At 40.5% G+C, this 22,085-nt stretch overlaps 1 protein-coding gene across 6 annotated transcripts in view; it reads left to right on the top strand.

Moving 5' to 3' along the window:
- Positions 1 to 22,085, top strand: part of SLC18A2 (solute carrier family 18 member A2) — a 50,274-nt gene that overhangs the window by 16,486 nt on the left and 11,703 nt on the right. For all 6 annotated transcript variants that reach the window (XM_074959272.1, XM_074959271.1, XM_074959270.1 and 3 more), the window contains 7 exons: positions 2,529 to 2,587; positions 3,893 to 3,976; positions 6,588 to 6,680; positions 7,699 to 7,788; positions 7,898 to 7,941; positions 8,027 to 8,087; positions 14,389 to 14,484. In XM_074959272.1, the coding sequence (XP_074815373.1) occupies positions 2,529 to 2,587; positions 3,893 to 3,976; positions 6,588 to 6,680; positions 7,699 to 7,788; positions 7,898 to 7,941; positions 8,027 to 8,087; positions 14,389 to 14,484 (527 nt within the window). The remainder of the gene's footprint in view (positions 1 to 2,528; positions 2,588 to 3,892; positions 3,977 to 6,587; positions 6,681 to 7,698; positions 7,789 to 7,897; positions 7,942 to 8,026; positions 8,088 to 14,388; positions 14,485 to 22,085) is intronic.

Genomic DNA, 22,085 nt, shown 5'->3' with positions numbered 1-22,085 from the left:
ACAGGAAGAGACACTGCACATCTGTAAGGTATGGATGAGGGTTTCCCCAAGCTTATTTGTTACCCAGCCCTTGCCTTCTAGTGAGTCAGGAGCCCCATGCCGAGTTGTTGATGCTGCATCAGATCAATATCTCCCCAAACCCTGGGCAAGATTTCAGGCAAGCCTTTCCTTTCCCTGTGTAATTTCCATAGTGGAGGGATCCAGGGCTATAGTAACTTGAGCCAGCAAACACATCTTTCTTCACTGATCATCCAAACATGTTTTTCTTAGAACAACTAGTGTTGGCTTCTTATATATGGATTTCCTTCCCATCTATTCCCTTTCCTTACCTTTTTTCTTATTGCAGTACCACCAAGGAAGCTGGTGTTCAGACCACCAGCTAGGGATAGAAAAATAAAGTCCAAATCATAGGTTTTTTCACAAACTTTTGTTCAGGGCTTGCTTTATTTCCAGAAAATGTAAACTCAAAATCAGAATAAAACTCAGACTAATAGCTAATAACCCTTTCTACTTCAGTCAGCTGGGAAAGAATAGGGGACACACCCTCCCCTGCCCAGATCAGCCTGATGGTAGACAACAACCCAGTAACATACCAGAGCACCTATATACCTTGTCACTCTCCCAGAGACCCCATTGGACAGTGTCTGGTACTTGCACATACTACAAAATGGTGCCTGCCCTGAAAAGCTTACAATCTAAGTAGACAAGACAGAAAAAAGGAGTATTATTCTCATTTTACAGATGGGAAACTGAGGCAGAGATAGATTAAGTGACTTGTTCAAAGTCATACATGAAGCCTGTGGCAGAACTAGGAATTGAACTCAGATTTTCTGAGTCCCAGTCCTGTTACCTAATCCTAAAACTAACCAATTTGCTTTAATTGTTATCTTAATACCTAAATAATTGTGCCATATTATTTTTAATATAGGAGAAGCATTTAGAGCAAATCTCCCCCTTCCAATCCCCATTGCAGATTTTTATTTCATATTCTACATTTCTTGCATATACAGAACTCCCACTGATGCTAATGGGAGTTCTGCACATGAGTGAGTGCAGCATTTGCCTTTCTAAGACAGGTGTATTTTCTGCAGTCGTTAATTAAGGAAGATTCCTATTAACAATTAGAGTTTCATTTAATTCAGGGCCATGCCATTTGGTCCATATAACTCAGCAGCATTCTATTACTTAAAAATACAACACACCGACTGAAGGAAGTTCTACAGTAGCTGAATGAGCCTTTTAAATGCATGGCCTCTCCCTATCGCCTTTCCATCTTCTCTGCCCACTTCCTTTTCTTCTTGTCCCTTTCCCCCTTCTCTGAAGTTTGCTTCTGTTCTTTATCTTATTTTAAAAAAATCAGTTTGTACATAAAATAAGGATAAGGCAGAATAAGATTTAAAACTATTTGAATTTGTATAAGCAATTTTTTGTAAACTGTAATACAAATAATTGATATTTATTTTAACTACTCATATTATATACAATCAAATGTTTCAAGTAGAGTTAAGGTTAGGTAGCAAATGGTTAACATTATGAGAAGTTTAAGTATAGTTCATTGTGGTTTTTTTTCCCCCTATATATTAAAAGATTTAATAAATAGTTAATAGGAACAAAAGTTCTACAATAGATATTCTTCCACTGTTTTGGTTGCAGTGCTAAACTGATCAAGCCTACCAGTTTAAGGACCTGATCCTTGCAAGTCATTGGAAGGGTCATTCAGCACTCCTTAAGAAACAATCAGCACTGTGAGGTTTTGGAGCCCTTAAAGGATTTCTTTACAAATACATTTGAGGCTCACATAACAAGGCTTACATACCATGGAAATACTCATTTTGATGAAAAAGCCATTTCTTTGTAGCAAAACATTGCCAATGAAGAGTTTTGACCAGCTGTATTCGTATTCCTGAAGCCTCAGGAGAAGCAAAGTGTTATTTTAAGTCTCTTTGGGCCCAATCCTGCAGTTCTAGTGTAGGCAAAACTCCTGATGAAGTCAATGGAAATTTTTCCCAGGTAAGGGCTAGTAGACTGAGTCTGTCATTGGCCTGACCATATCTCACTGCAGTTAGTGGGACTGTTCTATGTGTTCTTTGTAGTCTAGTTTCAGTGTATAGAGAAGAACAGAATAGTTTCTTAACCAACAGTGAGATATTAGTAGAATATTTCAGAGTTCAATATGCAGAGCCAAATTCTGCCAGGCTTACACTCCATGCAACGTCTCTGAAGCCCAGGGGGGATTGCAGAGGATATAAATATAGCAGAGTTAGACCAATAGAATTATAAGGGGCAAGTCATTTGAGATTTCTAATACAGAATACAATCTATTGAATGAGAAGGTATGTATGTGGCCAGCATACATTGATTCAAATCCAAAACCCGCAAACCGAGCTGCTAAGTTTTTGCAATTTTCTTAATACATAAAAGCAACCATCCTTTTCCTTCAGCAAGGAATTTACCTCAACAAACCTGTTTTAAAGTGTGCATGAAAAAGTACCATTCTTAAATATATTTGTGTTGACTTTGTTTTCCAGAATAGGTTACCAGATTCCAATGTTTGCTGGCTTCTGCATCATGTTTGTGTCGACAATTAGTAAGTGCCTGTTTTTTGCATACTTCGATGCAGATGCTGCATTTTTCATAAATGATCCAGCAGACCTGTCTCTCTCAGAAGACTCCATGTTTATATTCCGGGGGAGAGGGGGACCTTATTTTCAAAGTAAAATACTGGGATGCCTGTTACAGGAAGAAGTTGGTGCTGAGATTTGAATGCATGTCTGGAGGGATTTTGGTAGGCATCAAGTAGGTGTACATGAGCTGGTAGGAGAAAAGGATGCCTATTCTTTCTCTTCATCTGAGAAACTCACCTGACTTGTTTTCTGCCACCCTGTGGATTAGACTATGGCTCACGCTAGCACAAATCATCAGTAACTCTATCAAAGTCAGTGAAAACTGGTGAAAGTACAGAATAAGGCCATAAGTGCACAGGAGGGCTGGTTCAAGGGCTTGTGCAAGGTCAGGGGAGGAGGTACTTGAGACTCATGTGCATTCAGCCAGCAAGTTGTCAGCTTCACCAGCTCAGCTGGTTGGGTACTCCTTCAAGTGGCCAACTTGCAGATTTTGTAAAACTGACACAGGAACAGGCCCTGAAAGAGTACATTCCTTGTTTTCAGGGACAAGTGTTCACCCTACACTAATGTCAGTGGGGAGTCTTTCCAGAGTAGAGTGTAGGATCCGGTGCAATACCCAAGAGGCTAGACAGTGCCTTTAAATACAGCCTTATGCAAGGGGCAGTGCACAGATGCAGTCGTCCAGGGGCAGCACTGGGAGGCACTGTGCCTCACAGACACAGTTTCTCTGGTGCTGCCCTATGAGGAGGAGCTGTAAGTTGCTAGAGCCCTTACAGGGGTGCCACGCATTCCTCTGCATGTCCAGCCAACTATGTGAGGCAGAACACGGTGGGAAGCAGAGTAGAGCCATTGCTAAGCCTCCCTTTGCCCATTTACTTGTGGGAAGGAGCATCTGGGGTACAGCCCTTGCTCTCCCCGATGCCTGGAGCTGCAAATTGGGCCATGCTAATGCAGCAGTGCAGGGAGATGGGGTGAAGGCAGGGGCAGTTGCATTAGACCAGTGCATATTCTAACCCTTACTCATTAGTAAAGATAGCTTGTATACATTTTTTTTCTGTGTTACCAGGAGGCTTAGATGTGGAGAAACGATTCAACACTGACAAATCTAAATGTAATAAGAGAAAATAATGTGGTTAGCATTGAAAGTGACAACAGTAACAGAAAACACTTGGCTGAATGGTGTTTTCATGATTGTTAAAATATCTTTAACTTTTTAACCTTGTTAGATTTAACCTGATTTTTAAAATCTACCTCGTCCTTTTCTGCAGTGTTTGCCTTCTCAGGAAGCTATACATTACTGTTCATAGCAAGATCTCTTCAAGGAGTGGGTTCTTCCTGTTCTTCTGTGGCCGGTAAGAATGAAAGTGTATATGATAGATTAAATTAACTGTATTTTAGCCTGTCATTCTAGTGACAGTCATTTCCTTAATTGTGTATTTTGTCTGGCAGTTTCAATAATTAATGTAGAATTCAATTACATTCATTTTACTTTATATGCAAGAGGCTGGCTGAAAGTATCTCAGAGAAATGTCACTTCTAAATTCTTTGGTATTTGGGTCACGTTACTGTAGAAGACTAAAGATCTATGCTTTTTCGGATACTTGTGTACAAGTGTCTTTAGATTTTTTAATTCTTGTTATCAATGTAAAAGGTCAGCAAGAACAGATGTCTGCACTGAAGGCTGGTAGCTTGCCACTTCCCATTATAAGACCTTGTTTTCAGTTGCTTATAAATTTGCCAAACCTTAACTGTTTGGGCTGAGATTTCTATGCTAGGAGTCTGCCTAAGGCTGAATTTATTTATTTATTTATTTATTTAGAAAAGTTTGCATCAAAATAGTGCACAGAATGAGGGTCTGAATAAGAATGAGGCTAGGGAAAAACACATTGTTTTGACCATTTAAAAAAAATCACGTCATCAATTTTTTTTTATTTTTTTTTGTTACGAAAAGCCTCCATGCTTTAGAACAGGGACTTGAAATTTAGCAGTGAGTGGCCTTTGTGTCAGGGATGTGCCTTTTGCCATCTTCATGAAAGCCCACACAAATTTAGTCAATTTAAGTCTTTGCAAAATTGCCGTACCCACATGCTTAGCAAAGACTTGGTAAGAGGTTGGCAGCTAAATTCCATGAAGACTCCATCTGCACTGGGCATGCACTGGGCATGCTTTCCTGCAGCTCTGGGCTGCTTGGGTGTTCAGGGCCAAAGTCTGGGCATGTGAATTAATGGCAGGGAAAACCATCTTTTTTATACTTTCAGTGATGCCGGCAACATCAATTGGATGAGGAATCCAGGGGGAGGGGCACTAGGACTTGCTGGGCAAGAAGACTAGGAATGGGAGGAGAAGCCTAAGAAGGGGCTGTCTATGTGAGGAGAATGTAACTGTCATGAAGATCAAGGGATAGAAAAGAGACAGGACTGGGAGAGGAACAGGTTGGAGGGGACAGAAAGGGTCATGGTTGGCGAGGAATGAGAAGAATAGTCTATGCCAACTACAGTATACTCCCTCTCCAGAGCCTGGAACAGAATCAGCAATTCCCAGTCTCACCATTCATCTGCTGTCAGCAAATGTCTGTGAAATCCAGTGGCAAAGTGTCCCATCTGCCTTTAGTGTTGGTCCACATAGACTCTCTATCAGTTAGCTCAAGTGGCAGAAGTCTGTACAGTGGCTCTAAAGGTTCCAGCCTTGCTGGTGACCCCTTTGCTTGTCACATGCCACCTGACTCATGAAGGAATTTGTTTTTTTTCAGTTTGCTTTTATAAAGGAAATTAGAGAAAAAGAACATTAAGATTGCAAAATCACACTCAAAAAATTAGGAAATGACAGAATTAAGATTGCCTGCATGTAAATGCTTTATGATACAGTCTTTAAGTTACACGATCACATACTATTTTTTCCACAGAAACCCTACCACATTCAGTACACAGGATTGACCTACTCTGACCCCAGCGTCACTTGTTGCAGAAGTTAGAAAATGTAGTGAATCAGACAAAGGATTTCAGGCAGACAAAGAATAGACTCATGATTAAAGTAGTTGAATGCTGCCCTAGAGAATTGAATTCTACCCCAGCTTTTGCCACACAGTTCCTATGTGATGCTAGTCAAGTCACTTAAACCAGACTTTTCACAAGTGGTCACCAATTGTGTGTTCCTCATTTTCTGAGCACCTGACTTGAGACTCTGGGGTCTGATCTAAAGTACTGCTGAACACTGGCAGCTGCAACAGAATTCAATGGGAGCTGTGCATTGAACATATCAACTGCTGTATAGTGCTAAGTACTCTGAAAAAGTCAGGTCCTAGGCATCTCAGTTTGGGCACCCAAAATTAGCAGATACTATTGACCACAGAACAGAGGTCAGTATCCCCTCATTTTAAAGGGGTGTTCTGAAACTATATGCATTAATGTTTGTGAATTCTATAACGATGAGCACCCTTGAAAAGTCCATGAAGAAATTAGTAATTCTGTCTTCAGTCAGGATTTGAATTGTGTACAGTAAATAAGGCCGAGGACCACACATTGAACAAGGAGTAAACAACATATTGACTAGCTGCTCATTCAGTGAGCACTCGCCATGCGGTGCACTACATGGAAAAAAGTAGTATCTGATCATGTAATTAGTGACTGTATCATAATGAATACATAGAAGGGGTCCAAAGTAAGGTTGCACAGGCAGCCTTCGTTCTGGCATTTCCCATGAGTGCTTGATTTTGCAACCTAATAATGTTCTTTTAATATAGTTTTGGTGTGTGTAATGGCATACATAATGAGGCATAACCTTATAAGCCATCTATGCTTGCAGGACTTCCTTTGACTTCAGTGGGAGTTACACGTGGAGGCATGCATATATATACACACACAGAGTAAATGTCTAATATCACATCTTTCTAATATTCAATAAACTGGTGTATAATGAAAATAAGTTATATTATAGAACTGCCTAATTTTTTTTTTTTAATTTTAGGGATGGGTATGCTGGCCAGTGTTTATACAGATGATGAAGAGAGAGGCAATGCAATGGGAATTGCATTAGGAGGACTGGCTATGGGAGTATTAGGTCAGTGAGATGAAATATTAATGGGAACAAAAACAAACAAAAAAACCCCCAAACCAACCAACTACCTGCCCCAAATCCAAAAAACCCACAATGCACATCTGTACTGTATGGATGTTATAGGAGATTCCACTTGGTATCTCCCTTCTATGAAACAGGATTTTGTTATCCTATCTCCAGATTATATTAACAGTGCACACTAAAAATAGTTTTCAAAAGTTAAAATAAATTTAATATGCAGATACATTTTGCTAAAGGAAGACAAATCTTGTAACTTTCAAAGTCTGTCACCAATCATCTTCTCTGATTCAGAATGCCTCCCCTTAGCTGTGTGCTGGAGAATAGTGATTAACATCCAGAGATATCATTGTTCATTCTCAGTTACATAGGTGGCTTTTAAGCGGTGCAGCTGCAGTTTGTTTGGAAAAGCCTTTGAAGTTAGAAATACAAACACTATGGGCTATGTTCTCATCCACATAAATCTATCTTTAAATCCAAGAGTTGAACATAGATCTGCCAGAGGTTTGGGCCCATACTGTTCCAATTAAAGTCAGTGGCAAAAAATCTTCCTGACTGCACCATGAACAGGCTCTAAGATCAGTATTTCTACCAAACTCATCCTCATGAGCACCTTTCAGACCCTTTGTCAGGTTTCTAGCATTCTTACTTCCATAGGGACAAAATCCTGCTTGCCTTATTCACAGAGATAGTACTAGGGAAATCAGTGGACCTGACTGTGTGAGTAAAGCAAGTGGGATCTGGCCCATGCTTGACATTTTTTGTTTGAGCAATGTTTGTAGACTGCAGACAACAATCCCTGGGAAATTATCTAATCTAATCTATTCTATCTAAATATGTTCCTTATACTGAGTTACAGTGGTTTGGTTATTTTAATTAATGACCATTAAGACGGATGGGAATTTTAGCATTGAATTTCAGTGTTAAGAGAACTGGTTCTCCAATGTGCTGAAATCTTAAAAGAAAAAGGACCATGAATGTTTTCCTTGTTTTTCTTTCCTAGTGGGTCCACCTTTTGGGAGTGTGATGTATGAGTTTGTGGGAAAGACAGCACCTTTCCTTGTGTTGGCAGCATTAGCTCTGTTAGATGGAGGTCAGTAAATACTAACATTCATAATTCTGTTTCATTCATTCATTCATTTTTACTGTGTAGTATAGCCACCATCTTAAACAACAGCTACAGCATTGATTTCTTTTTGCAGCTGTTCAGTTATTTATTCTACAACCATCCAGAGCACAACCAGAAGTAAGTACCACCATAAAAAACGACTTTATATAATGGGTGATGTTTTCCCCTTCCTAACCCTGCGATTTTGTTATTTGTCTGACAGACTCAAAAAGGGACACCATTACTGACTCTCTTGAGAGATCCATATATCATTATTGCTGCAGGTACAGTTTAATTCTTATAGAGTTTAATTCTGACTGTGCTTTTTTGCTGTACCTTGAATCCCGGACTGCCTTACTCTGGCCCTGGTTACGAATAACTTTCTACCAGTGCATCACAATTATTTGCAATGTTAATTTAAAACAAGGTTCCAGGAACAAAATAATTCATGGACGTTCAGATGGGCTTAAGATGCAAGTCTTGGATTCACGTCGGACTTTGACCTTCCTAAAGAGCAGAGATTATGGTTCACATCCATCTCTGCGTAGGACTATGTAAAGCATGCATTGTTCACCTGAGAAGCTTGTAGGAAAAAATACTTATATCAGTTAGGCTTATGTCAATACACACTTCTGGTCAGCTAAACACATATGTAACTCTTTTTCAAAGCCTATTATTTACTAGGATAAATGCTTTGCAATAAGGAAAACTCTAATGGAATTGCAACAGACTTGTAGATTGGAAACACTCCAACCTGTTAACAGGTGTTGGTTTTGCTGGGAAGGGGTTAAGTGAGTTCTGCTGACTCACTGAGGGTATGTCTACATTGCAACCAGGGATATGAATGGCAGCTTGTGTAGACATATTTGCATTAGCTGTACTCTAGCTAGCTCATGAAAAAATAGAAGTGAGGATGCCACATGCGGGCTTCTGTACTAGCTCTATAAGCAAGTACATACCCAAGGGGGTCAGGGTACGTTTACATGAGATGCTATTCACAATCTCATACACAATGTAGGTGAATCTTGAGTCAAGAGACAATTGTGCCACCTTGATATATGTGAAGTGTGGCTGTCTGGGGAGAAAGAAGATCCAGCATGTTGCTGAGCAGTTGTGAGGGAAGATTTATCAGAGCATCCAAGCCTGGGGAAAAGGATTAAGATGAACTTTGTTTTCATTAGAAACGGTGTGAGTTTGGATTGTACCTAGAGAATGAACTATGTTTATAGGACTTTGGAGACGCCTGCTCGCAGATAGCTCAGGGTCTAATGGTAAGTGTCATTTGCTATTACAGACATTATTGATTTGATTAATCTTTCCCACAGGAAGCTATATAGCTGGCTGATATAGCTATATAGGCCACACCTTAGGCTCAAATAAGTTTGAATTTTCCATTCTCTCTCTCAGGGTGCTATCCTAGGCGGAATTGGGTGGGGATGCCACTGTTCATTGTGAGCCTACTGGGAACTGTCAGGCTTGCAATGTACAGGAAGCTTATGGAGTATAACCGACTTGTAATCAGAATTACAGAATTAGCTACCAAGGCAAACCTTTCACTGCAGCTCCAGTGGGAAGCCTTGCTAACCACAAGTAAAAGTCATGAGCATTTTAGGAGTTATAAATGTACTGACACTTTTAAAATGTTTTCTGCATTCTCATTTTGGAGGTATTAGTTTCACAGTTATAAGTTCAGACTCCAGGGCCTCTGCATGTAGGTCAAATTCTTGATTCGTAATTGTCTACTTTATAGTCAAAGGTATATGCATTTCTCTAACTAGTTTGGCTTATCTGTAGCAAGAGGCTCTATGAAAAGATCTCTTGATATTTCTAAGAGGTGCTTCTTGTGCCTTGGTTTACATCCAACAGAGCTTAAGCTCAAACATGGAAAGCTTCTCCTTGCTCCCGTTGCTGTAACTTATTCCTTTATATATCGTATATTCAGTTATCACTCCTTGTTGCTGGTGGGTTCAGCGCTTCTATTCTAATAAATGTCACAGCAAATAGGATGCCAATACAGTCATTGGAGCACTGGTACAATATGGTCCTTATGGCCAGCTCTGATAAGCAACTGGGCAGTAGCAATTGAATGATTGTCAAGTCCCATGTAGAATGCATGGAAACAGTCCAGTCTGGAGATCATAAAGGCACGGATAACTGTGGTAGGGCCCACAGAGAGAAATGGTCACAATTTTATGCCAAATAAAAATGATAAAAGGCACTTCTGCGTCCCTAATTGCTTCTGAAGCTCCAGGTGACTTAGGTAGCCAGAAGTACCTCCGGAGTACACACCCCATTAATGTGAGTTGGGTAGATCCTCTCAATCATGAGGGCAGACGCTATCTAGATGCTTTCTTCAGCTAACATTTCCATCTTGTCTGGATTAAGCCTCAGTGAGCTCATTCTATTTTGAATCCCTATTTTGGTCAGCAGCCAGGAAAGCATGAACAGTCTATACCATTGGGGTTTAAAGAAAGATCTAGAATTCTGTGTCATCCAAATACTGGTGACATCGCACCTCAAACTGCCTCAATATTTCCTGCAGTAGCTTTCACACATGGACAGTATATAGCACATTCAGGGATGACAAATTAGAGTCATATCATGAGAAAGCCCTGAAGAAGGAAGAGGGGTGTGTGTGTGTGTGTGTGTGAAAAAGCAAATAGATACCACCTTCTGGTATCTGTGTCAGAAGCAAAAGACTGGAACCAGACAACTGTCAGATGGTCTGCAGTCAAGCAAAAAAAAAACTTCCTGGTCAATGATATCAATGGCTACTGACAGATGATAAAGAAACATCCATGGATGTCATTGCTTGGAAGAGATCAGCCAACACGGGAAGTGCAATCCCTGTATCATATCCAGATCTAAAACCTGATTGAAAGGGATCAAAGAAAACTGAGCACTCTAGGTGGATGAAGTTGCCTTGACAAACAACCTTAAATAACCTGGTCCAAAACCAGAATAAGTGAAATACCATGATAGTAAAATTTTAACATCAAGATGTGGTTCCTTGAGCAGGGGTCTGACAGTTTTCCATTTGTGGAAAGTATCTTTAGGAGGGCGTTAATGGTCTCCACCAATAATGCACCCAGTGCATCCCTACTTGATTTTGTCAGCCATGAGGAGCCAGGGTCCAAATGAATGGTAGCAGTTTGAAGTTCTCCCATCACCTACAGGAACTCTGCAAGGCCAACAGGAAATAATTCAGGAAGAATGTGGCATATGTCTTGTCCAAATATGAATCTCACCTCACGAAAGAGGTCAGTTCAGTACTGTAGAGAGATATGGATGACAAACGTTTATTATCTGCCTCCTGATAATAAGGGATCAGTAAGTTGGCATATAAGTCTTTACTAGACCTTGCAGAATACCAGCTCAGACTCCTATTGTTGTGCTGGAATATGTCCTACCTGCGTAATAAAGATATGAAGTACCATGGTCATAAAGTAATTACAAGGTTGTTACAAGTGCTGGGTTGTGGCAAACCCTAGAGCAGCGGTTCTCAAACTGTGGGTTGGGACCCTAAAAGGGGTTGCGACCCTGTTTTAATGGGGTAGCCAGGACTGACTTAGACTTGCTGGGGCCTGGGGCCAAAGCCCGAGCCACACCACCCAGGACCCAAGCCCAAGGGCTTCAGTCCTGCGTGGCGTGGCTCAGGTTACAGGCTCCTTGACTGGGGCTGAAGTACTTGGGCTTCAGCTTTGAGCCCCCTTCCCAGGGCAGTGGGGTCAGGCTTTGGGTTTGGCCCCCCCATCCAGCGTGGCAAGAGTTGGGTGGGCTAAGGCTTCAGTCCCCCCTCCTGGGGTCGTGTGGTAATTTTTGTTGTTGGAAGGGGTCACGGTGCAATGAAGTTTGAGAACCCCTCTCCTAGAGACATTTTCTGTCATGTATTGTTAGGGAAATGGACTCAACTCCTTTATACACATCTGTATTTTTGAATTCAATCTTTGGGTAAGTTTATTAAGACCTGAATAAGAATTTTGTTACTTGAGCTCTTCTTTGATTCTAAGGGTAGGTCTACACTACCCACCAGATCGGTGGGTAGCGATCGATATATCGGGGGTCGATTTATCGCGTCTAGTCTAGACGCGATAAATCGATCCCCGAGCGCTGACCCGTCGACTCTGGAACTCCAGTTCTGCTAGAGGCGCAAGTGGAGTCAACGGGGGAGCGGCGGCAGTCGACTCACTGCCATGAAGACGCTGCGGTAAGTCGATCTAGGTATGTCAACTTCGGCTACGCTATTCTCATAGCTGAAGTTGCGTCCCTTACATTGACAGCCCCCCAAGTGTAGACCAGGGCTAAGATAGAATAGAATTCATTCCTCCAGCTGCATTTTGTATGAGATGAAGTGGTTTTCCAGCATCAAGGTGTTCTTTCAGGCTCAGTTGACTTCTGGTTTTGGACAGGGCATCCTTGTGTATTTAATTGAAACTGCTCGTAGACATTTGAAGGTTCCAAGAGCACAAAATGTAGCGGAAAGTTTACTTTAGCCGTTGTTGCTTGCCCCAGGAATGTATGGGTAGTGAGTCTACAAGTTTGTCTTAGGGGTCTTAGATGTGTAGTCTAATACACCTTGGCATTTTTGAACAAAGAATGACCGTGGTGCTCATTTTGTGCTGAACTGTGTGATGAGAGGTTTCTTTCAGGAGAAATAATTTCTCTATGACGTCAGACAAATTAGACTTGAGTTTTTAAAGGTAAAAATTGACTGGTAAACTACCGTAGAGACAATTGAATGTTTCTGAATACCGGTCCAAGACTGTAAGTATTAGAAAGACTTGAGGATTACATATCTAAGGGTACTCGTTACAACCATGGCTTTAAAACTTTGTTGAAGCTCACTTTGTGGTGTATCAGCAGATAGGCATATACCTGTCTCACTATCCTGCTCTTACCCCTCACCCCCCAGATTGTGCAGGTTTTCTTGAGCAAAATGGGGTAGGCTCCTCTTGTCAGGGAATCAGAAAAAAATACCTTGTGACTTCAACCATGTAACTAGGAAAAATTTGGTGAAGATGCAGATAAGTGTGATTGGGAAATCTGGAAAGAAACTATGAGTCATTCTGGCTCCTTGAATTCAACAGGTAAATTTACCACATGTTAAATTTCATAAAACATTCCACTTGGCTCTAGCTGAGGCATATTGTAACACAGTTTGGGGATGTTTGAAATACCACCACCTGCACTAGATCTCCTTTGAGCATAGACGATTTACATCTCCAAGGCTGTAAGTCCAGCCCTTATACAAAATACTAGAGGGTTCCACAGTAATGGTCAAAAGCACTGTAGCTTGAACAGTGCTATGACAGAACTTTATAATATTACGGTAGAATACTTCTGATAAGGGTTCAGAGTAACAGCCGTGTTAGTCTGTATTTTCAAAAAGAAAAGGAGTACTTGTGGCACCTTAGAGACTAACCAATTTATTTGAGCATAAGCTTTCGTGAGCTACAGCTCACTTCATCGGATGCACTTCAAAATATTTGAGACCACAGGGAGTGCCACATTTATAAGAGGCCAAGTTCTGGTCTTCTCTTACTATGGATCAAGCGTGTCACTAGTCTTTCATAGAATCACAGGACTCAAAGGAACCTTGAGAGGTCATCTAGTCCAGTCCCCTGCACTCATGGCAGGACTAAGTATTATCTACATGCACACCCATGTTGGCTTTGCAGAGAGGGTTGGAGAGGAGAGATCCTTGCATCTGGTTGGGATACATTGAGCCTCTCGAGGTGTGGATAACCCATAATAATGAGCACTCCTGCTTCCTATAGAAGCCCTTAATAGATCGTGGACCTTTTCCTTCACTGTGCTGCATCTGCAAAGTTAACTGCAGCCCCTGCTGAGCTGCTGCAGTGGGAGAGTGGGGCCAAGATGGGCCCAAGTTTTAGAAAGTAATAATAAATGAAAAACATCTCTCTTTTCTGGAAGTGAGTAGGATGCTGTTGAAGAAAGGGGAGATTAACTTTCTATCCTCCCCAATATCCTGGCGGGAGTAGAGGGCATCCCCCATGATCAAGGCTACTTTTTGCTTTAAGGGATACACAGCTCCTTTAAGGTTCTCTGTGGCTGACAGAATTATGGGGACATCACACCACCTACTGAGCCCGGAAGGGACACAGTGCCTCCTTTTAATCATCCTCAAGTACCTAGGGAATGGAGTCAGAGGCTATGTCTTGTACACAATAGGGCTAGGATTTAGCCCCAAGAGAACAGATGTAAAGACCAAAAGATTATAGTTATAACTTATCATTTGTACAACAGTCAGACCTAGTGCACTTTCTAAATGTCACCAACCTCACTGAAATCTTTGTCTCCCCCCACCCCATTATGAAAATAGCTTAACCTTTATTGTACAATTCCTCGGAGAACTGAAATAAATAAGAAGTTGGAGACTTACGTGATCCCCCTCTCCACCATTTAAAGTTAATCAATATTTGGTGTATGACAAACAGGGCTACAATTGTTTCTATAATTGCACATTGTTTCTATAAACACTGCCCTTCTCTGTTCAGCTTTTGGTGTTAACATCCAAGTGATATAATCCCTGCATTTCCCTCCCCAACCCCTCCTCTCTTTAAGGATCAATCTGCTTTGCAAACATGGCTATTGCTATGCTGGAACCAGCATTGCCTATCTGGATGATGGAGACCATGTGTTCAAGAAAATGGCAACTTGGTAAAGTAGAGTGCAATATATTTTACTTGAGTCTTGTATATTGTAGCATGAGGCTGTTCCAAGTATGGTTTTGTTAGCACTGGTCTTCTTGGGTGCTTTGATGATAGATGGCAAGATGATAATTTTTTTCGTCTTTTGGTCAACATCGTACTTAATTGTGTGATTATGTACACATATTTAGAGGTTGTCTGTTTGTGAGATATACACACTACAGAATTCAGTTTTAATTTTTTTATAATTTCAATGGATAATAGATTTTTTTATTGAAGCATTTTTTATTTTTATCCATTTAAACTGCGGGAAATTATGGAGGGTCATAATTATTTAATGAGAGTAGACATTGAGAATCAAAAGTTAAAGATTATAACTGTTAGAACACAATCTGTCAACATCTGTTGAAGTTTCAGCCTTAAATCAAACAGCATTTTTCTTACTTTGCCTAGCAGTAAATTTCAGTTATCACTGACAAATATTTTTTTCATCAGTTTGTGTGTATATGGTGAAATCAATGTTTATTGACACTTACGATAAAAAATTAATCCTTCCAAGTCTATATATCAGCATGATGGAAGAGCATGCCAGCTATCATAATTTTAGTATGAGTATTGCAATATTTGATGTTTGACTTGAAGCCCCAGCTCCTGGAGACCAATGAGTTTACAAATATCTCAATTTCATTTAAAAATAAAGTTTCTGGCTCTTGTGGTTACAGAGAAAAGTATCAAAATGTGACTTGAGTGCACCATAAATGCTCAAAAACCAGAAGACAAATAAAAAGAACCCAAGATTATTTTTTATTAAAGTCTCATGATTTAAGCCAAGATGATGGTTTGGGGGCACTTGATTCATAGTTTTGAATGGTTGGGACTGGCAGTACTACATATGTATCTGCACTGTATGTAGTACACACATGTTTATAGACATCCCAGGACTAACAGTTTACAGCAGTAATGCTGAGGGAGCTCTCGGCCCTTGTTAAAATTTTGCAACCAAATTGAAGGGAGGATTGGGAGGACCTCCCTGAGTCTGAAGGATTTCATCCTCTTCTATTACTATTAAATTATCTTTGTCAAAGGGCTTCTCCATGGAGCTCCTAATACTTCCTAAGAGCAAGGGCAAAATCCTGGCCCTACTGAGGTCAATGGGAATTCTGTAATTGAGATCAGTGGGGCCAGGGTTTCACACCAAGTTCTTTGCCTTTGGGATGAACAAGCCTGCACCAAAAAACCAAAGTATTCAATAATGAGGACTCTGCCAAGATACCAAGCACAGTGCTCCTTCGTTCTCCTCTATATTTAGGACACATTATGAGCATTCATGGCAATATCTTGTTTTATTTTTAATACCTTTGCATTTTCTTTATCCCATCCCATCCCCTGGTGTTATTTATCATGTTTATTACACTAGTGCCTACATAGAAACTGGGAATGGGGTGGGCCCCATTATAATTAGTACTGTACAGAGATAGATTAAGAGACAGTCTTGCCTCAAAGTCTAAGTAGACAAGACAGACAAATGGATAGAGCATACAAGCAGAGCGAACAATATGATGGCAGCAAACATATTCATTACACGATTGTTTTTTCTTTTCTTTTAAGTTATTTTATTTAAATCATTTCAGTGGAGTTATTTTAGAAGGGGATTAGCTATATGGATTGATTTACCTGTTCATTTATCTGGGCTAGTTTGCTTTCTGGAGAGCATGCTGTGTCTGACGGAGTTGTTTGCATGTTTGAGAAGGGTGAAATGATGAATCAGATTCCCTTTTCACATCACTGAAAGTCAGGAGTTATTTCATGATCTATTCAGGGAGAGGGAGGGGAAGAGAATGTGTGCTGGGGATATTGTAGAAAGATGTGCAAGCATGTGCATATAGCTGGAGGTGGAAACTGGCTAGTACAATCTGATTATTTTCTGACTGCTTTACCCCAGAGTGGGGTAAAGCAGTCAGAGTTTACAGCTTAATCTGGCCTATATACATTTTAAGAGGCTGAAAGTACGTATCTTCACATTATCTGAGTTATCACATGGTAACATTCTTTGTGTTTCCTCTTTAGTGTTAATATGTGACATTTTAATTAAACAGGTAATTTTCTAGTCAAACTTTGTTAAACTGTAGTTAACATTGAGCATGTTGCAGTAGCTGAAGGATAACGTTAAAGGGATGTTATAATTATCCCAAATACTATTATCTACAAACAATATTATTCACTCATAATTGTATTATTTTAGATCATCACCACAGATGACATGCAAACTATAGTTCTAAAAAAAGCACCCTCAGGAAGCCAGAATCGAATTAGGCATCAATAATTAAAAGATTGCCAAACCATCAACCATGACAAAAAGTGCTATATTGTAATGTGAGCACATTAATATATAAGATTGGGGATTTTAAAGCCTCCCTTACAGAAGAAAACAGAATCCATCTAGTGGAAAGTTGCTTGTTTATCTGCCTCCCTCAACCAGAACATATTATTGATGTCAAAGAAATGAGGTTTGAGAACTTCCTATTTGAATAAAGATTGTTTGGAAGAGAATATCCATTCTAATTAATACTAGTTTTATCCCCTAATGATAAAAGCAGTTGATTCCATCCTGCTTTGTCTGATTTGATGGCATTAGCAGTTGAAAGTGTTTACAATCTATCTTGAACTGGAAGCTTTGAAAATGATGATTTTTATACGATTTCGAGTCTAGTTGTTTGAAGTACAATCTTACAGTTTCTTCAGAAATCCTGATTTTGATCAGTTGGTTTTATACTCCATAAAACGTAGAAAAGAGAAAACTGGTGATTCAGTATTTCACAGCTTACCCATTGCCTTACATAGCTAACTGCAAGTCTTGGCTAAGTTCAGTAAAGTTTTTATAGTTTTCCAGTTCTCCTATAGTAAGTAGAATGATGTAGAAATTCAGCTCACAACAGGACTAGGGTAATGTTAGCCATTTATTATACGCAAAAATGGCATGTTTTTCATTGTGACCTCTCTGTGTGTGTGTATAGGGGGGTTAGTCATAAGATGCTACGGCTAAAAATTCTCTCTAAATTTTGTTTATGAACACCAAAGAGAATGATATAGGCAAGAAAAATATATGCTGGCTCCAGAGGAGAGGCTGTGGTGTACTTTAAGGGAATTATTTGAACACATACCACTCTGATTTACTTGAGTGTGAAATGATTGACTAGAATGCTAGGCATGGTCTGCATTGAATTGTCATACACTTGTTGGTTTGGTTTCAAAAGAGGTAAACAGAACAATAAATTCACAGCAACAGTTCTGCAATCCTCTACTATGTGGAAGTTAGAAATAAGGTCAGGAAATAAAAGAGGATTCACCCTAGGGGAGGAGCAACAACAACAAAAAAATGCAATGAGTATATCTGGGGAAAGCTAATCCAAAAAGCAGATATTCAGATAGGAGAAAGAAACCCGAGGAGCAATAATATCAAGAGAAACCTAGACGTGATAGCGGAGAGCAATGAAATATGAGTTTGAAGGTCATATGTAAAGGCCAGATGATTTTTAGATATTTACAGTGACATCAAATAATAGGGCAGTATGTGACCATGGTGAAATTGCATTTGGAATAAGACCATCAGTTTTTAGTTCATTATTAGGAACATATAAAGAAATGGGAGAGAGCTTAGAGAATAATCAGGAGTGACAGAATTGCTTCAATTCTTCTGTCCTTTCCTAAGTGGCCTTTGACAGTTACCAGGACCCTCACCTCACCTATCTACAGATATTTGAAGAATGTAAAAATACCAGAACAAAGGATAGAAAGGAATTACTAAGCCTTATAGAAGGGGGCATAACTAGAAGTAATGAAATAGAATTAATAGAAACTTCAGGCTGAATATTAGAAAAAGCTTCTTCATAGTGAAGTTTATTAGGCTGTGGTATTACCTTTCCAGGGACATGTTGGAAGCTCACTTGCTTGGGATAGCTGTGAATGCGTAAGATACTAATAAGTTGTTATTGTCCCTTGTACGTGGAAGGTTGTCCCTGAACAGATCCATAAGTACAATAGACTCTCCTTCCTTACATCCTTCCTTAAGGTCCCCTTCTGCTGTGACATCTACAAGGAGTCAGACAATTAATGTTAGGTATGTTGTGACAGTCAATGAGAGTTCAGTGTTGGGGCACTTGGCATTAAATGATGTTAGTTTATATTTTAAAAATTAATGATTCGGAACCAAGAAATTGTGTGCAGATTTTCCTAAGTAATAGCATGAATATATTAGTTAGCCTTGTCCTCTCTATTTCCCTTTTCTTGTTTAAAATGTAACTAGTATGTCTTAAATTAGGCTCAAGTTCTGGAATTGGCTCCATATGGGTGGTGAATCCTGGGCCCAAGAGGAGTGCAGGGAAAGTTCAGACCCTTAAATTGTAAATTCTTTAGGGTGGAGGGCTGTCTTCCTATGCCAGAATTCCCCAAACTGTGAGGCATGCCCCTCTAGGGGGGTGTGGAGGAATGTTTTGCGGGGGTGATGTGGATCCAGGTCAGTCCCCATGGGGGGCGGGGGGGGAGTGGCACCCAGACCTGATCCACCCCCAGCTCTGCTCCAGCCCCACCCCCAGCCGTGGCCCCGGTTCCCAGCCCTGCAGCTGGTCCCACCCAGAGTCCCCAGACTCAGATCCACACCTGGCCAAGGCTTCGCTGCCAGCCCACCACCACGGCGCAGCTGTGGCTCTGTTCCCACCCCCAATCTCAGCTCCGTCCCCACCCCCAGTCTCAGCTTCAGCCTCGTGATCAGGGCCTTTACGTGCTACTATCATGATAGGGATTAATATTGTGGATAACACTCATGTCCTGGCAGGTGGGTAAATAAATGTTACATTTTAGTCAGATATTTTCACAAACGTACTCAGGAAAAAAATCCCACACTATTTCACCATACAAAAACCTGAGAGAAATAATAGATAGTCAATATAATCCAATTATTACCCCCCCACATATAATCTCAGTATACTCCTCCTCCTCAAACCCAGGTTCTAGAGTCTCACAATGTCTAAAAGAGATAGGGTTCTGGATGAAGATGAGCTGGGTTATCACTCAGCCTGGATAAGACGAAAGTAATACTGCTCTAGATATTTCCCTATGCTGACAAGTGTTTCTCAGCCAATGGGTCACAAAATACAAATCGAGGGGTTTGCAAGGCATTGAAAATTTTGTTATAATCTAAAGCAAAGAAAAATCTCACTCTGCCACTTCCTGCACACTCTTGCCCAGCACTTATTTTCTGTCCATCTCAAAACACACACACACACACACAAATTATGTATGGGGTTACTGTTATAATTGATACATTAATTATAAAAATAAGTAAAAATGGAAGGGGGGGTCACAAAGATATTTGACTTTGAATAAGGACCCAGCAACATGCAACAGTTGAGAAACACAAATCTAGAGGGATAGGTCAAAGATGATGGCTGTGCAGTGTATTACAAACACATACCCGACTTTGACCAACATAGTTTGCAGCCTTGGGGTCCTACTGGGTCTTTGCTGGTCCTGGAGCCCCAGACAGTACTGGTGGCCTATGATGCTTATTATCATCTCTGAATGGCTAAGAGACTGCAGCCATTTCTATCTGATGCAGACTTTCATTCACCCTTTTTCATCCAGTCTGCACTATTGTATTGTGCACTGCTTAGGGCAATTTAAGTCTTTCTGGAACCTCCAGCTAGTTCAGAATACAGCTGACCCCCCTCCTGAATAGTGTGGACCATCATGAATACATAGCACCTGTGGTTGAATCTTTGTACTGGCTTCCTGCTTGCTTCCAAATACAGTTCAAGTATTGATTGTCCATCTGGAAGCTCCAAATAGCATAGAAAGCAGCAGTCCACCTGTTGAGGTTAGTCTATCTCTGATAGGAAATCTTCTACTGTACTCTGTAATACAATCAATCAGGTACATTTGAATACTCCATGTTTGGTGAGAAGGCTGCCTCAATTAAGAGCCCTTGCCTTTAGCACTTTTTCCCTGCAACAGACCAGCAGAGTCAGACTCTGGTCACCTTCGGACAATACTAGGCACATTCGTTTTCATTTATTATTGGATTTACTTTTTGTGCCTCCTTTTTTTTTAAAGTTATATTTGTTTATTTAAAGAGTTTAACTACCAAGGCAATAACTGCTCTAGACGTTATTAAAAACTACCAAATGAAAGTAGTGAACTATACAGCTGCAATGTTCATCTTCTATATTCTCCAGCCAATTAAATATTTTCTTTCCTTATTTGTTCCAAGTCTAGAGATATGGAAATATATATATATAAAAAAAGACACAGGCAAGATATTGCAAAGGAAATCCCATTGAGCTTTCAGTGTTTCAAGCTCTGTAGGAGTGTGTCATACAGATTAATATGGAACATTTTCCCTGTTTTTTCAGCTGCCCCAGAGGGAGCCTTGGCAGAGAGGTTATGTTTTTCTGAGGCACAATTCTCTCCCTGATCTTTCTGGTATACAGGGAAACTGCTCCCCCCAACTGGCTGGCCAATCAGAAAGAGGATGGTGCCATGATTCCTCCTCCCCCCACCCCTTTGAACAATGTGCACGCTTCACTGCACTCCCTGGCATTGAAGAACTGCTGTAATTCCTGATCCTTGCATGGGGCCTGCAAGTTTTGTTTTTTGAGGGGCTGCATGCAAGGGGCAATGGTGAAGCAATTTTTTGCCTCCATCCACCTCATCCACTCGCCTTCCTAAATGTCCAGGACAATCTCCCCCTAAATGTCTTCTGACTCTTTCCAGTTTATCCCCGAATTCCTGATATAAATTTTACAAGCACATTACAGTTAAAAAATATACAGAGTTAAGATTAAACATGTCAAAGAAACTCAAAGATCTTCATGTATGAAAAGGCAGTTAGGCATCCAAACCATCTTAAACTTTATTCTCGTAGCAGTGTCTTGGAAAGAGGCCAGATATTAAGCAGCCTTACTATTCCATAACAGACAGATCCATCCCTTCAATAATCACAAAACTAGGACAGGTTTCAGAGTAACAGCCGTGTTAGTCTGTATTCGTAAAAAGAAAAAAGAAAAGGAGTACTTGTGGCACCTTAGAGCAAATAAACTGGTTAGTCTCTAAGGTGCCACAAGTACTCCTTTTCTTTTTTCTTTTTACGAAAACTAGGACACTTTACACAGTCTGATAGCAACTCTGGTGTTTATGGCTGTACGCACTTCAGAAAGAAGTGCTAATGTCCACTTAGGTGAACATCATTCTCACTCCCATTCACAAAGATACCACTTGTCATGAGCTATAAGAGTGCCATTAGATACAGACCTAGTATATCTACCCACACAAGCCTCCTAAGTTTATAGCATGATGTTATAACACTCACATGAAAAACAAAGGTTAGCACAGTCACAAAACACTACTCTGTCCTGGGTACCTACCCAGAGAAGTCAGATTTTCCCCTAGCTCCCCCAGCTCCCTGCCTCTGTGGTGCAGTGGAGAGAGCCGGCTCTATAAAGCTGCTACTCCCCACTTGTGGGCAGAGAAGGGTGAAGCTGAGTTGATGCAGAGGGGGAAGTAATCTGCTAATATGAGTCAGCAGCAGATTACTCCTCCACCTTGCTCAGGAACGGA

The sequence above is a fragment of the Natator depressus genome, chromosome 7 (assembly GCF_965152275.1).
Source record: "Natator depressus isolate rNatDep1 chromosome 7, rNatDep2.hap1, whole genome shotgun sequence".
Lineage (NCBI taxonomy): Eukaryota > Metazoa > Chordata > Testudines > Cheloniidae > Natator > Natator depressus.
This window is presented reverse-complemented; position numbering and strand designations above follow the sequence as displayed.